This window comes from Mesoplodon bidens (genome assembly GCF_964165515.1).
Source record: "Mesoplodon bidens genome assembly, chromosome: 3".
In the NCBI taxonomy this organism is placed as follows: domain Eukaryota; kingdom Metazoa; phylum Chordata; class Mammalia; order Artiodactyla; family Ziphiidae; genus Mesoplodon; species Mesoplodon bidens.
The window spans coordinates 85,860,293-85,875,590 of NC_138178.1; the positions used below are offsets into that span (position 1 = coordinate 85,860,293).

The 15,298-nt window shown below is 39.1% G+C and overlaps 1 protein-coding gene across 4 annotated transcripts in view; it reads left to right on the plus strand.

Annotated features, from left to right (window-relative positions):
- ATP8B4 (ATPase phospholipid transporting 8B4 (putative)) overlaps positions 1-15,298 on the plus strand; it is a 256,970-nt gene that overhangs the window by 36,183 nt on the left and 205,489 nt on the right. For 3 of the 4 annotated variants that reach the window (XM_081226816.1, XM_081226817.1, XM_081226819.1), the window contains exon 3: positions 6,996-7,054. The exons of the other annotated variant lie outside the window; for it this stretch is intronic. In XM_081226816.1, the coding sequence (XP_081082942.1) occupies positions 6,996-7,054 (59 nt within the window). The remainder of the gene's footprint in view (positions 1-6,995; positions 7,055-15,298) is intronic. 4 annotated transcript variants of the gene reach the window in all.

Below are 15,298 nucleotides of genomic sequence, written 5' to 3' on the forward strand. Positions count from 1 at the left end.
GTTATCTGATAACACTGTTGGATTTTTCTAGATGCATCTCCTGCTTCCAAAAGGAAAGACAAGCACACATGCATACATAAATGGATATGGTTTCATTGTCTGAAACCAAGTCAAACAAACTGTCAGCCCTATAAGATAATTATTTCAGGGAGGGAGGGGGTACCTCCAGGTCATATTCTGAAACTCAGGTTATTCTTTTTGATAAATGTTCCCTAACATTTAACTGACTTATAAATAACCATTTCATAAAATAGGTGAGGTATCCTCAGTTAGTTATCTTGGATTAAGTAACAGGAAGCACGTGGCTCAACAATAAGCATTCTATGAGTGCTTCATTGATATTTTATTTGATTGAGGCAGACATCAAATTATTTTGGCCTTGACGAGATTTGGGGAGTAAAGGCTATTTCCAACACCCTGTGTGAAACAGAACTTTGAAGGTTTAATGACCTCTTTTACTATATTCTGGAGCAGATTGAAAACAATGTCTAAGATAATTTTGCCTGTGCTAATGGCTATTGTCTTGGCTCACTGAAATGGTGAAGGATGGCTTCCTGTCCAAACACGTGTCTTGGTAGGCTCCTCAGCTCTCTCAAAAGAATGCTAACACTATTAAGCATTGCTCTTCTGTCTTACACATCTATACTCAGCTAGCAACACAGCATAGCAGCTCTCCAGGTATTTTCTAGGAAGTTCAATCTCAAGCTTATAGTCATTTAGTGTTTAGCGCAAGTGCATTTGAGAGAAATAATTAGGATGATTGCTCGAAGGACATGTAGTTCATATGTTCTTTTAAATATCCTAAAATACATTTCTGAATTTCATCAGCTCAGCAGGGACTGAGTACAGAGACTCTGTCATTGGGCCCTTGGAATTGTGTTTGAGATGATATCCATAGGCCTGTTATAAAACACAGCTCTAAAATTCTCATATTATATTCTTTATCTCAAACAATGACTACTTTATGAGGAGTTGTTAGAGAAATTATTGTTTGAGCCAACAAGTAACACATAATTGTACTTTCCCAAAGAAATTAGTTTATTTTTACCTTACAGACTATGAAGTAAAGGGCAATAGACAGGCCTTCCCTTTTTCTGTAGAATTGGTGGTCCACCTGGAACAGGTGTGTGGGTCATCATGTCAGGCATTTTTATTTTCATTAGGGACACTAGCTGATCATCATCCTTCTATATTTTCTTCCAGTTAACTTTACTTTAAAAACTTAAACCATTATTTTTCCTGTTGTACATTCTTGAGTACAACATTACATTATTTTGGAGATGATCTTGTGTGTAAACCCTCTTGCATGTCTGAAGATGTTTTTATTGCCCTTTCATACTTGATTGATTATTTGCCTGAGTATAGAATTCTAAGTTCAAAAACATTTTTTCCTTAAAACTGGAAGGCATCACTCCTGTGTTTTCTATTATCCTGTTGCTGATGAGAAATTTCATGTTGTTCTAATTCTCATGACTCTGGGGCTACCCATTTTTTTCCTTCTGGAAGTTTTTAATATTTTTCTCTTTGTTTTTTATCAAAATTTTATGAAGATCTGTAGGTCCATTTGCATTCATCCTGACTGGCACTTGATGGCCCTTTTGCTTTGAAGAGTTGCCTTACTCTGGTGCAGAGAAATTTTCTTCTATTTATTTAATTATTTCCTCCCATCCATTGTTTATGTTCCTTTCTCCTAAGTGTTTTTTTTTTCACATTTCTTTTTTGTCATTTTCTTATATATTTTAAGAGATTTCTTAAGTCTTATTCTTCATTCTGTCTTTCCTACTATACAGTTCGTGCATTAAATATTTTTAATTTCCAGGAGCTTTCTCTTGTTCTCTGTTTTCTTTGTTCCTATCAGCTTGTTCTTGTTTCATGGATGACGTGTCTTGAATATCTTTGAGGTACTAATTAGAATTAAAGAGAAAAACAACCCTCTTTCCTCACCTGTTTTCAGCATTATCTCTTCCTCTTGGATCCTTCTGTTTTGTGCTCTTGGTTTTTCTCAGATGTCTGGTGACTTATGGTTGATGGTTTGTATTTACAAATGAAGGACTAGATGGATTAGTGCAGTTTCGAAGGTCTTTTTCCCTGTCAGGCCTCTCCTTTAAATAGGAGGACCAGTGATATATCCAGCACACAGAGAGGTTTTTCTGTGTGTCTTAGTCCATTCTGTTTGCTATAACAGAGTACAAAGACTACGTGGCTTGTAAACAATAAAAATTTATTTCTCACAGTTCTGGAGGCTGGGAAGTCCGTGATCAAGGCATCAGCAGATTTGGGGACTGGTGAGGGCTGCTTTCTGGTTCATAGATGGTTATCTTCTTTCTGTGTCTTCAAATAACGAAAGGGGCAAGAGAGCTCTCTGAGACCTCTTTTTTAACGACACTAATCCCATTCATTGGGGCTCCACCCTCATGACCTAATTACCTTCCAAAAGCTTTCAAATATCATCACATTGGGGATTAAGTCTCAATATATGAATTTGGGAGGGGCACAAACATTCAGTCTGTAGCATTGTGGTTTAGTCAGGGTATCTGGCAAATCCCACAATTGCCTCAGTAAGGCAGGCTTTACGAGGGCCTGAGTCTCCTATAGCTGATGTGGAGGTTCAGAGCTTCTTCTCTCTTAGGCCTGAACATCCCCTCTTGGTTTCTTCCCTAGGCATGTTGCCTGGTCTCTTAAGTGGGTAAGGGAGGGGTGTGTGAGAGGGCCCAACTGGCTCAATTATAATTATTTTGGTAATTCTCCAAAACTAAGGTGATCAGATAATTTATGTTCCAAACTGAGACACTTTTGAGAGTACAAGGCCACCCTATTAATTATTTTGCCAAGACATTAGGCATCACTGGGACTGTCACCCTATCTACAACACACTCTCAATCTTTGTATTTATTGGCTGAATTTGGAACTTCTCTGGGGCTCCATTGGGAAAACAACTCTCCTAAGTCTTTTGGCTAGCATTGTTCCTATCTTTTTTTCTTTTTTTTGGTCAAATTGATCCCATCTGATTTCTATTTTATTTTGTAGACTTTCTTTAAAATTTATGAGCCTCTGCTAGCCCCATTCTTATTTTCCAGCACTGTTATGTTTTTATTCTTAAAAAAATATTTTCTGTCATTTCAGTGGGACCTGAGAGGTAAGGGAGGTAGAAGGACATGCTAACTTGAACTGGAAGTTCTTTTATTCCACTGTAAACATATTCTGGTTTACTATATTTTATACATCCATGTGTATCACTTTACTCGTTTTTGGAACCAGACACATTTAGTGATACCAGTTGTGCAGGAATGAGCTTACTGTGTTAACTCATAAATCCCTTGATGAACACTTTCCTTTTATTCCTCTCACACCTGGAAGGATGCCTACAAAATGTTGGGCATTAAGTCACTGAACCTCTGAGCAATCCATAGTGGGCGTTGTTTATGGGGAATTTGTGCTCAGCTTCCCCTTCTTGCAGGATGTGACTTATTGCCAACAGGGGTTTATATCCCCTCATGCACTGTTGTAGCACATGGAAGAATGTAAATTCCTACAAAGACAATTCAGGCCTAGCATATTCAGGTTAAAGGCAGAAAACTGTAGGGATTTAAAACCCAAAGCCAGAATTTTGCAGAGCTTAGTGAAGGGATGGAAAATCTTCTCCCAGAATTTATCCATGAAGGCTCAGTTCAGAAAGATAATACTTAATGGAAGTACAGAGACAAAGATGAAGTCTTAATAAGAAGATTTTAGAAGCAAAAAGAGGAGAGGACTTCCTGGCTCTGACAAGGTCTCGTGGGATAAGAGCAATGTGGATACCCAGGAGAGGATCCAAACTTTCCCAGCACAGAAATTACTCCTTTGGCCACTTTGGGAAAGGGCTATTCTCAGTCCTTGGGGAGGATGGTTACATGGAGACACTGGACAGGAGTCAAGATTCTGGTGTTTGGAATAAGTAAAATTAGACACAGAACTATAGAATTCTATTCTTAGATGTGCTTCATATAAATGTGAAATTTAAAAATGATCATCATCTGAATGTATATGCTCTAAACTAAAGCCATCAATATACAAGTTAGCACGTCTGATTTTTGATTTAAGCTAAAGTTAATCTGTAAATTACATGCAGGAGGCCAGTGGGCCAGGTTAGCCTTCGCCATGCGGAAGAGACCCCCCCCCCACCCAATCCCAAGTAATATCCACTGTTCTCCTGTCGGCAGTTTTACTATGCCTGGGTTAAGGTGGGGATGAATAAACAAATCATCTAGCTTTCTAAGCTTTTAAGTCTCTCAGCCTCCAAAATTCCATTTTGGGCTTTGATATTTTTGCTCTTTGTTGGGGAATGGTGAGAGAGGATGATGCTTTTACAGTCAGACTTTGAAATCTTTCTTTCAGGGGATGGTTGGTTGAGAGGTTGCTTCCTGGTGGGTTCTCAATTTCAGAGTTATACACAAGGAACTGACTTTATTAGATGGTAAAGAAGGAAGCCATGTAGGCGGATATCAAACAGATAAACACTCTATGGAGCCCAACCATAACCAAAGACAGGGTGTCATTTGTCAGGAGCAGTCCTCAGAGGTGAACTTCATACTTGAAAGCTGAGCCACGGGGACTGTAGAGACATTTAGATTCCTCTTGGAATTTTGGGAAAAAGGAATCAGTTCTTATAACTCGTGGTACCTGGTATACAGGGAGCAGGTGGTAAGATATTCTCCTATCTTCCTTCTTTCGCTATTCACCTCCGTCTTCTTTCTCATCTCCCTTCTACTTCCAGCTCTCCTTCTCTTTGCTTTTCTCTTGCTCTTCCTTTCCTCATTCCTACTTTTCACTCTCCAGTCTCCTTTATCTCTGTGGTTGTACGTACCTTCTCTAAAGTCAGACTCTTACCACATCCCTATACTTTTTACAACCTGTCACTTACCCAGGTGGGGAACTGTGGGATTAAGGGACTCCCAGGTTGAGATGGTCAAGTTAGTTACTAGGAGAGTCCAACATTGATGTCTGTTGGTTACTTGGCTGATCTTCCTTCCATAGCTTTCATTACTCCACCGTTACCCTTTTGCCAACTCTGGATTAAGTAAACATGGAGCAGGAACGTGCTACCCTTACTACAAAAACATGCTCTGCTGGTGTTTCTGGGGCATTGTCTTTTCTTGCCCTCTACAAATTTTAATTTCTGCACTATGATAATCTTTGGGTTTGTTGTCCTATTGTTTTGTTATTTGTACTTGCTTTCAGGTGATATAGAAGTGTCCCCTGGCAGTAGCCGGAAAAATTGGGGCACCAGAGAAGGGTATAAGCTCCTTTCTGGAAGATCCTGGCGAGCTGGAGCGAGGCAGAGAGAGAGCACAAAGATTGTGTCCATTGGCCTCCATTCCCTGAGAGCCTCTCCGTAGTCCCCTGTAAGAGTACCAAACCAGAAGCCTGCCCCACAGGCCAAAGCTTTTGGACGTGCAAACAGGCCTCTTTCTCAGAAAGACTGAGAATGTGTTTCAGTCAGCTGTCTGTGCAGTGCCCTGGGGGTGGTAGTCTGCCAAGAATAGAATCTTTGATTGTTACAGTCCCATGGGATCCAGAAACACAAGCCCATGGGCTTCAGAGTCAGGCAATCAAGAAGTGTTCCCTGGGTGGCAGCTGTGAAAACCAGCATCAGATGTAAAAACTGGGGCACCAGGTGTGTGTTGACGCTCCCCTCCAGGAGATCCTGGGGCTCTGCAGTGTGGCAGAGGGGGAGTGCAAAGACGGCACCCAGTGGAAAATAAAAATAAAATAAAAAAAGAAAAGGAAAAGAAAAGAAAAATAAGAAAAAAAAGACAAGGGGGATAAAAGAATAAAGGAAGAAAAAAAAGAAAGATGGCGCCCGTCCGCATTAGCAAGGCAGAGGGAGAGCAGGGAGATGGTACCCACCAGCAACCGTCCCTGGAGAGTATCCCAGAGGTCCGTGCCCCTTAGACCAATGCTTTAAAATTAGTGAGTCTTTTTCTGGTGCTTTTCAAAGGGCTGCTTCTGTGCTGGGCCCTGGGGTGAGTCTGCCTGAGGGCACTTGTAAGAGCTCCTCCTCAGTTTGCCACAGCCCTGCCCCACTGGTCTTCAAAGCAGGTGCTTTGGAGGCTGTCTCTCAGGTACCTGTCTGAAAAGTGGGGGTGCCCGATGTGGGGTCTGAACCCTTTGCTCCTCGGATTGAAGCTCTGGGTTTTGAGTTGCCTCCCGCTTTGTCTGAGGGTGGGGTTTATAGTGAGATTGTGTCTCAGCGTTTCCTACCTGCTTTGATTGGTTTCCCTCTTGTTTGCCCGATGTGAAGGGATCTCTTAGCCAGTTTCTAGGTTTTGTTCTGAGGAAGTTGTTCCAGATATATCTGTACATTCAGTATGTCCATAGGAGGAGGTGAGGTCAGGATCTTCCTAAGTTGCTACCTTGGACCGGGACTCTACATTTGCTTTCAGAAGAGATTTTATTTTTTTGGCCACTTCCAGCTAAGGGTAGGTCTCAGTCCCCTGATACTGTCAAGTTCCTCTCAATATGCATGGGTTGTTTAGAAATATCACCTTTGGCTTCGTGACTATAAGGTCAGTGACCTCACTGGCCACTTCAGTATGGTTTTGTTTGGGTATGTTATATCTTGTAACTCTGAAGCAAAAAAAACAAAAACAAAAAAAGATTCCTTTCCAGTGTGGCATTTGACTTTTAGCAGCTCCTTCTTTTTTAGGAACTACTTGAGGTTAACAGAAAGGGTCTTTGTGGAGTTGAAGGGATATAGAAATTGGAGACACATACTGTTTTGCTTTATGGCTGGCATCAGAAAGACAATGAAAAACATTTCAGCTTTCCATTTTGGGATTTTCCAATACACGTTCCAACATTTAGGCTGGAAAAAAACCAATGCCCTTCAAATTTCAAAAGAAAGAATTCTTGTAACCTTGATGACAATCAAAGTAACCTATTTGATATTAGTTTAAAGAGTTGTATGTTTCTTTTGGTTGAAAATTTAATTTCATACCTGATTTCTCTCTCTTTAGAAGTGGAACGGATAGTAAAAGCCAATGACCGTGAATATAATGAGAAGTACCAGTACACAGTGAGTAAAACACTCATAGCACACACGTGCTGGGGTAGGTCTGATCTTAAGGATAGTAGGATTCTTGCCTTCTAGAACTTTGATTTCACTAAAAACTTTGTTGGCCCATTTTAATAGCAAGGTGCCATATGTTTCCATAAATTCAGATTTTAGTAATGTTTATACATTTATTTCTATTCTGTGCTGAGTGGTTGGTATTCATATTGGTATGGGAATAAGATGAAGTATCTTCTTTCTCAAGAATTTATGCTTAATTCATCTTGGTGCCCATTGGGCACTCAAATAATGTAAGAATACTATGAAAGCAGGCCTCCATGGTAGTACTTGGTGATAGAAGTGGTAATAGTGGCTGATGGGTGATGAATAACATTTGGGGATTTTCTCAAAGCAACTCAGGCTGAATGTGGAAAAGTGCATGTAGGAGAAAGTTCCCAGACCTGAATGATTGTATTTATCAAGTGAGCAGTGAGAATGATTAGTTAAAATGTGTGATCTTTAAGCTTGTACTGAACTACTTTTTTTTTAATGAGAGCTTTCTTCATTCACATAAGAACTATTTATTGAGAGTCTACTAAGTGACTGGCACTAGTCTAGAAACTTGGGATACTCTGGTGAGCACTTTGTGAATTATTTCATGGGCCCTCATAAAAATCTCCTCATCTTTCCTTGACTCAACCTAAGTTGCTACATGAAGTTTTTAAAACAAGTTCTAAGAAAGATAATTGGTAGAATTGATGCTGTGGGTGACATGTGGCCTAGAAGACCTGCTGTGATTGAGTATACCAGCACATTAATGAAAGAAATTCTCAATTCACAGAGGGGTTTGATGACTATCAAAGCATAGAAATGTGAGTGTCATGGGGCAAACTTTGGCAGTCTCCATCTAGGAACTAGCTAGAGGAGAGAGAATTTTGGCCAATGGATTATTTTTAGTACTTAGTTCCTGTTGGCAGTGTTTTTCCATATGTGTGGAAGGCTACATTGGGCTATTGTAGCTTGATACCAGTAGAGGTAGCTAACAACCCCTCTTTTCTCATACTGTGATAATCACGTAAACTTGTGATAATAATTTGATGTTCAATGTAAGTGTCTCTACAGGGAGTCAGCACACTGCCTCTATGACAGATTTCTCATTAAAGTAATATATTGGCACCCTGATTTTATTCATCAGCCTTGTAAGCTTGGTTCAAGTAAATCTGTCCTTGAGAAAAGGAATCCCTCGCAGGAGGCTGATGAATGTGCTTTGTTGCCAGGGGTGGGGGGTGCCGAGGACTACTTTCTCCATGGTGATTAATGTCACTTTGTGCAGCCTTCTGACCGCTGGTTATTTAGCCCTACTGGTCATCACCAGACTTGGCCCCATGCCTTTCTATCCATTCTACCACCAGTTCTTTAATTCTAGAGGATGACCCTTGAAAGCCTTGACCATCAAACCCTAAATCAGATGAGTAGATGTCTATATTTTAAGACCTTGGGGGCAAAAACCCAGTAATAAGTAATGTACTACTGGGTAATTATGCATTTATGTACTTGGCTTTATCCTTATTTTCCAACGTGTAAGAGGTATTTTCATTCTGTGAGTAGTAACTAGATAAGGAAAGCCATATTTTGTCTGCATTTTGTAAGATGATTCTTTTATATTTATAGTTATTTTTACTTGATTTATGAAATATTTCAAACTTAGAGGAAAGTACAAGGAATAATATGACACCAGTGTGCCTACCACCCAGATTAAATAGATGTTAACCATTTGCCACATTTGCTTTTGATCTTTCTTTTAATAATAACATGCCAAGGATAAAGAGACGGTTTTCTCTTGAGCTTGCATGATATTGAACAAAAGCACACAGGTGTGTAGCTGGGGCTGGGTTTTCTGTTGGGCTTCCTAACAATGACAAGGCAGTGGAACAATATTCTGCAGCTACAGCAGACGGAATAAGGCAGCTTTGTCTCGGAGTTAAAACATACTAAGGAAAACACCAAAACCCATTATGGGCTGGCAAAACCAAGAATGAGAGCAAAAGTTGAGAAAGGGAAGGTGCAGAGCAGAGAGGGGCATGAGTATCTCAGGTCTAATGACCCCTACCGTGGCTCAGAGGGGATGAGCCAGGCCCTCCTAGAATGAGCAAGGGTCCCCACTAGACCTGGCTGGTGGTGTGTTGATTTGGGAACTCCCAACAGGATGTCTGGCCACACAGTGAACTCTGGAACCCTTCTCAGCCTCAGCCTATTCAGATACAAATTGGGGATAACAAAAGTACCTATTTCATAGAGTTACTGAACAGACTGAAGTAGAGTAACACACAATGACTCTATGAGCTAGTCTTTATAGAGATGGGATTTGAATCTATATCTATCTGATTTTTAAGGATTTTTGAGCACGTCATACGTGGACTATCCTTTTAAGAAAGGCAGAACCCACGGGTCTTTTGCTCAGTCTTGCCTAGTTTAAAGGGTATTACTGCAAATGGAAATGGATTTGAAGAAACCCCAACAGATCTCAGCGCGAATGCTTATAATAATTGATGAAGTAGTCTTCCCCTGTAAGGCTGAAAAGGAGATGGGAATAAACTGAAAATTATAAAAAAGGTGAAAGGAGAAATGGTGAAGTTTCCTCAAATGTAGTGGAAAGAGTGTTTGTGGATAAGATAGACCACAGTTTGAATCTTTTCTCTTTCTCGTTTGCTAACTTGTGATCTTGATTTATTTATTTTTCTGCATATCATTAATTTCACCTGTGAAATGGGGAATTTTCCTTATAGGATTATCTACCAAAGGGTTAAATGAAATAATTTATATAAATATTTGATAATAGTAAGACTAGCTAATATATATTAGATGCTTACTATGTACCAGGCTCTCTGCTAAACTTTTTACATGGATTTTTTCTTTAACCTAATATGGCTGGGCAAGTATGCACGATAAACTTTAGATTCCCTATAAAGTACTGGATAAGGTAAGATATCAGTGAAAATAATGTTCAGAAGATACTGAGAAGTTGGCTGAAGTTGTAAACTTTTTGCAGCAGATATCATGCTGAAAAGTTAGCAAATCTGTGATACTGAAGGTGTGGAAGTTGCTGATAAATTATGCAGGGAATGCAATAGCAGAGATACAAATGCACCTAAAGCAAGAAGATTAACAGTGTGAACAACTGTGGTTGTAGAGAACAGCCCCCTGCACCTGCTGAATAAGCAATATGGCAATGATAATGATTTGATGAGATACTTACTGATTACCTACTCTGTGAAAAGCATTTGATGAGTTCAGGAAATAGTTCTGACACTCTCAGTGTGGATATTGACAGATATATGGTTAACAGTGATGATAATAACAAAGTTAGTTATAATAATAATAGTAGCTTACACATATATAGTGCTTACCATCTGAAAGGCAGGGTTCTAAGCACTGTATTATATTAAACTAATTTAATCTCACAACTCTATGAAGAGAGCACTTTACTTATCTCACTTTTGTATATGAATACATTGTTGCACAGAGATCTCACTTAAGTGATTTACTCAAGGTCACACAGCTGGATAATGGCTCCCATTCTTACAGCTGTGAGTCTAACTGTGTACCAGGTACTTTACACATATAACTAATCTTCCACAAATCCCAGAGAGTTGAAGTGGAGTTCCATTTAGTAACTTGTCTGAGGTCACACTGCTAATAGGTAGAATTCTAATGTAGACTGGCCAGATTCAAAGCGTGTTTTGTTTCCATGATACCCTGCTGTTCTTTTGACCAATCTTGAAAGACAAACTGCAACAACAACAAAAAAACCCCAAACAAATCCTCTGAATCTCCTCTCCTTCTCTTACATACCTGCTGGTAAAGTTTTTATACTCAGAAGAAAAAGGCAGATAAAGGAGATTTAAAATTTTACAAATGTGAGACTAAGAATGACCTTAAATCTTACCCTTAGTGTTTGTAGATGAGAACTTGGGAGAAAAATTTACACAAAGCTCAGATAACTGGTATGATTTCCACAAACACAAAGACTGGCCAAGCAAACTTTTCTCTTTGAAGGCTGAAGGAAGATATTTCAATACCTAGAGGACATTAATTTATCAACAGACCCTTAAGCTTCAAAGCACTTTATAGGACATAGCACAGGCTTAAAAAATGATCAAAAGTGCTTTTAAAAGATAAAGCGTTTAGAACACAAAAGACAAGGTTAATGATTCTAAGTGAAATTAATTGGGAAATGACACATGATATTGTGAAAACTGGAAGGTGGAAAACATAAAACAAGTGGGATTTCAGACTGCCAAGATGTGTAACACAAAGTGAGATTGGAGAGTGAGGGAAGAGTGAGCCGAATGCTAGAATTATTATTCTCATTAGAAAGGAGTTCAAAGTTTTCTTGGTTAATGATAGGAATGAATAATAGAAGTAATGAGAACAGTTGTTGCATTAAAATATGTTAATAATGTTAGAAAAACGTGAGAGCGAGCCAGACAGCCACTCATGATCCCTATTAAAAGGAGTTCAGAGTGAATGGTAGAAGTACTGAAAACAGTTGTATTAAAATGTGTCGATGTCAAAAAATGTCAGAAAAAGTGTTGGATTAATTATAGCTATTTTCCAACTTTATTAAAAAATAAAGAAATGGAAAACATTGGTTCCCACTGGCTCCTGTTATTTTTATGTCTCACATCAGCACAGGCATACCCTTCCCCCATTCAATTCTCTTGAACTCTAACAGAATTTGAGAAGGGGGATGAACTTGTCTGAGTGCTGAGAAACTTACCCTGCCTCAAACTCAGAAAGTTCAGTAAATGTGAACGCCTAACAACTTCTCTCTGAATGTATTTCATGCACGAATGTAGATGGGAAGTTTCTAAAGCGCATTTTCCTGAGCTGAATTATTGATCCTATTTCAGGAAGTGTACAGCCTTATATAAGTTGGTGAAAATTTAACCAAGTAGTTTTGGATGCTTTTAAAGAAAGCTTTCCATCCAAAAACTGTGATTCGAACACCTTAATTTATTCCTTGAATCTTGAGATGGCTTGTTGATATTATGGTTATTGGATGGAAGCTCTTGTTGCTCTTATGATTTTTGTGATTGGTAGAACAATGACCATTTGGGTTTTCCAAAAAGTGTTAATTCAATGTGGCAATATGGCTGATTCTTATCAGTCAGTGTTACAATGATGCCACCAAGATGCCCTTCAGCATGAGCCCCTTCCATGTCCCTCCCACCCACTTAAATGGGACTTTCTGTGTTTCCACAGTCACTTCTCTTTTAACTCAGAATCAATGGTTTGAGTGGAGTAAAAAATTATGGCTCACCATCATTCTGGGTGTGTGAGCTTGGACAGTCACTGGACCTCTTTAGACCCACATCGTAATGATGTGTCTGTGTTTCTCTGAGACCAGACTGGCATAACAGTAAAACCTGTATTCCTGTGTGCGTGGGTGAATCGATGAGTCCTAGTCCCTTTTTTTTAATAGCAATGATTTTTAAAATTCAGTATGTTCACAATGTGCCTGCTCTATGCCGAGTAACATGTGTGTTTGTTGACTTAATCACTTTCCAAAGAGGTTTTGAGGCCATGAGCAAAAAGAATGTGAAGCTCAAAGGAGTAGAAACACATGAGGAAACTGGGACGGGCAGGGTATATTTAGGTGGGCCCCAAACTGCACGCGACCTATTGCTTAGACTGGCAATGTGTTGAGTGCTACCAGGGTTATTAAAAAAGCAGGTATAAATTTTGCTTTCCACCTTCAAGGAGCATGTATAATCTCCTTCAGAAGAGAAGACCAGGACATAAGAACGAATTTGACAGTAGGTAAAACTGAAAAGGTAATGCTAAATTTTACTTGTGTGATGTGGCCTGTAAGTGTTAGGGGAATGAAGGGTGAGTGAAGTATTTGAGGAAGTGTCACCAGAGGAAAAGGGAAATGATTCGAGCCTCGTTTGTTTATTTGTACCACCAATGTTAGGAACGAGAGACAGGAGCAAAGTCCCGAAGTCCAACCTAATTCATGGGAAATGATAGTTCAGGTAGGTGAGACATGACTGTTTAAAATAAGAATTTGAATATGAGGTAATAGGCTCTCAGGAGCTGAGTAGTCAACAGAGTGAAAAAGGATGTTATTAGCACTTGGGGTTAAATAGATTCGATATCCAAATTGAAATGCCCAGGTTAATATGGAATGTAACTTGGGTGGGGTTAGAGTTGTAGATTCGGGATATCCATTGGAAGGAGGTGCTTAAAGCTAGGAGAAAAAATAGAACTGAAGGCTGGACAGCTGAAAGGTGTGGCGGTAGAAACTCCCCCACAGTTAAAGGGGGAGGGAGGGAGCCCAAGAAGCAGTGGAGAGCTGAGGAAAGCAGAGAAAGGGTGAGGCGAAAGCTGGGGTGGGGTGGGGTGCAGGGTGGAGCCCCTCAGGCAACAGGGAGCGGGAAACCATATCTGATGCTAGGCGCTCATGAGCTAAGGCAAAACATCTTTAAGTCAGAAGGAAGCAGTTGGAGGACCTGAAGAAAGCAGTTTAAATTTGTTTAAAAGTCCGGGATTTGGAAGTCAGAGGGCAGGGGAAAAAAACATGCAAAAAAAGAAGGGAGTGGGGTATAGCCCCCTTAATTAATAATTTGCAGTAAAAAAGAGAAATAGTATTTAAGCGTTCAGGCTCATTGAAATGAAGTGAAGCATTTTTGAATCAATTTTCTGACATTTTGACTATCCAAGTACAAAAAGCCTGTGGGAAGGTAAAACTCTAAACATTTTCTTTGGGAGACTCTTGGGATATCCACATGCTGGGACACATCCTAGTCCTGCTTTAATCCTTGGCCCGATGGGAAATTTGGATTTCTCTTTCTTTTTTTCATGAGCAGCATAGTAGCACTGCCAACATGCTATATATAGATCCTCACCAAGAAGCCTGATAATCAAAGCAATTTCTGCACCAACCAAAGAGTACAGATGATGAGAAACTCTGTGACCAAGCTGGAATTAGTTGTGGAAAGTGCCAGTAACTTGCATTTGTTATCGGTTTCTGGTTGTTGGTTGTTGCATGTTTTGTTTGTATTGCAGCGTTACTATAGTAGCAATGGCTTTTTAGCAAACATTGAAGTGCCTTCTGTTTTGTGTGCTGTTAATATCCGTGTAAATTATTCTACATTCTACATGACAGAGGTTTTTATCTTTATAAATAATTACTTGGAGAGAAAAGATAATTTTTGGACATCTCTCAAATTCATTTTCATTCTGGATTCAGGACTTTAAAAGTATAAATGTTTTATCTTTTTAACATCTGATTTATTTAAATAGTGTTATTCTTTGGCTAAGCATTTGGCTGATTTTTTTGTTTCCTTAATTTGGTTGATCTGTTTTAATCTTTTGTTTTAGCCTCTGAATTCCTATTCCTAAACGTTCTAAAATGACACATTAAGGTAATTTAAAACTCCAGTTAAGCTCTAAAACTCTGAAGTGTTTGTCATTTACCTGTTCCAGGATTGAGATAATTTAAGCATCCTCATAAACTAGTTCCATTCCATCTGCTCTGTGAAGTAAGTTTCAAGTAAAGCCACGTAGATTAGGTTTATTTATTTGTTTATTTTACTTTTACTTTATTCGTTGCAATGATATAAAATTTAAAAGTTTCCAAACAATGTGTAATTGGAATTAAAAGAGTTAAGATAAGCTAATTTTGCTGTTAGAATTTTGGAGCTCTGCTGTAGCCTCGCTGTGGTGGGACAGATTTAAACTAAGACTGAGAAATGTAAAGATGGAGCAGGAAGGAAAGTAACCTTCTGTGTGAAGCAAGAACTACAACTGCAGTTTCCTTTGTTGGCAAATGGTTTATGAAAGTAATCCATAAATCAATCACGTGGATAACATTGGGCAAGTTCAGTAACAGTTGGGAGGTTAACGGAAAAACCCCAACCCCAACGGTATCAAGGTTTTTAACCCTGTTTTGTAATTTTCTTTACTGGACCAGATAGTTTGTTTCTGTGATTCATATTATTAAAAGATAGTAACTCTCACATTTTATGTTCTGTAGTGGAAAGATTAATCAAATCATTTGTGTTAACAATGTAGTCTCAAATTCATGTCTACTATTATAAAACCTGTGCTCAGGTTACTTTTGAATTTTACAAAAGTAAACTATTTAGGCATTAAAGTTAAATCTGGAGGTAATTTAAAAATGATACTAGGAGTTGATTAGGGGCCATATATATAAATGTTTGTGTGTTGCATGTTTATGTGCATGTAGAAAGGGTTGTAGTT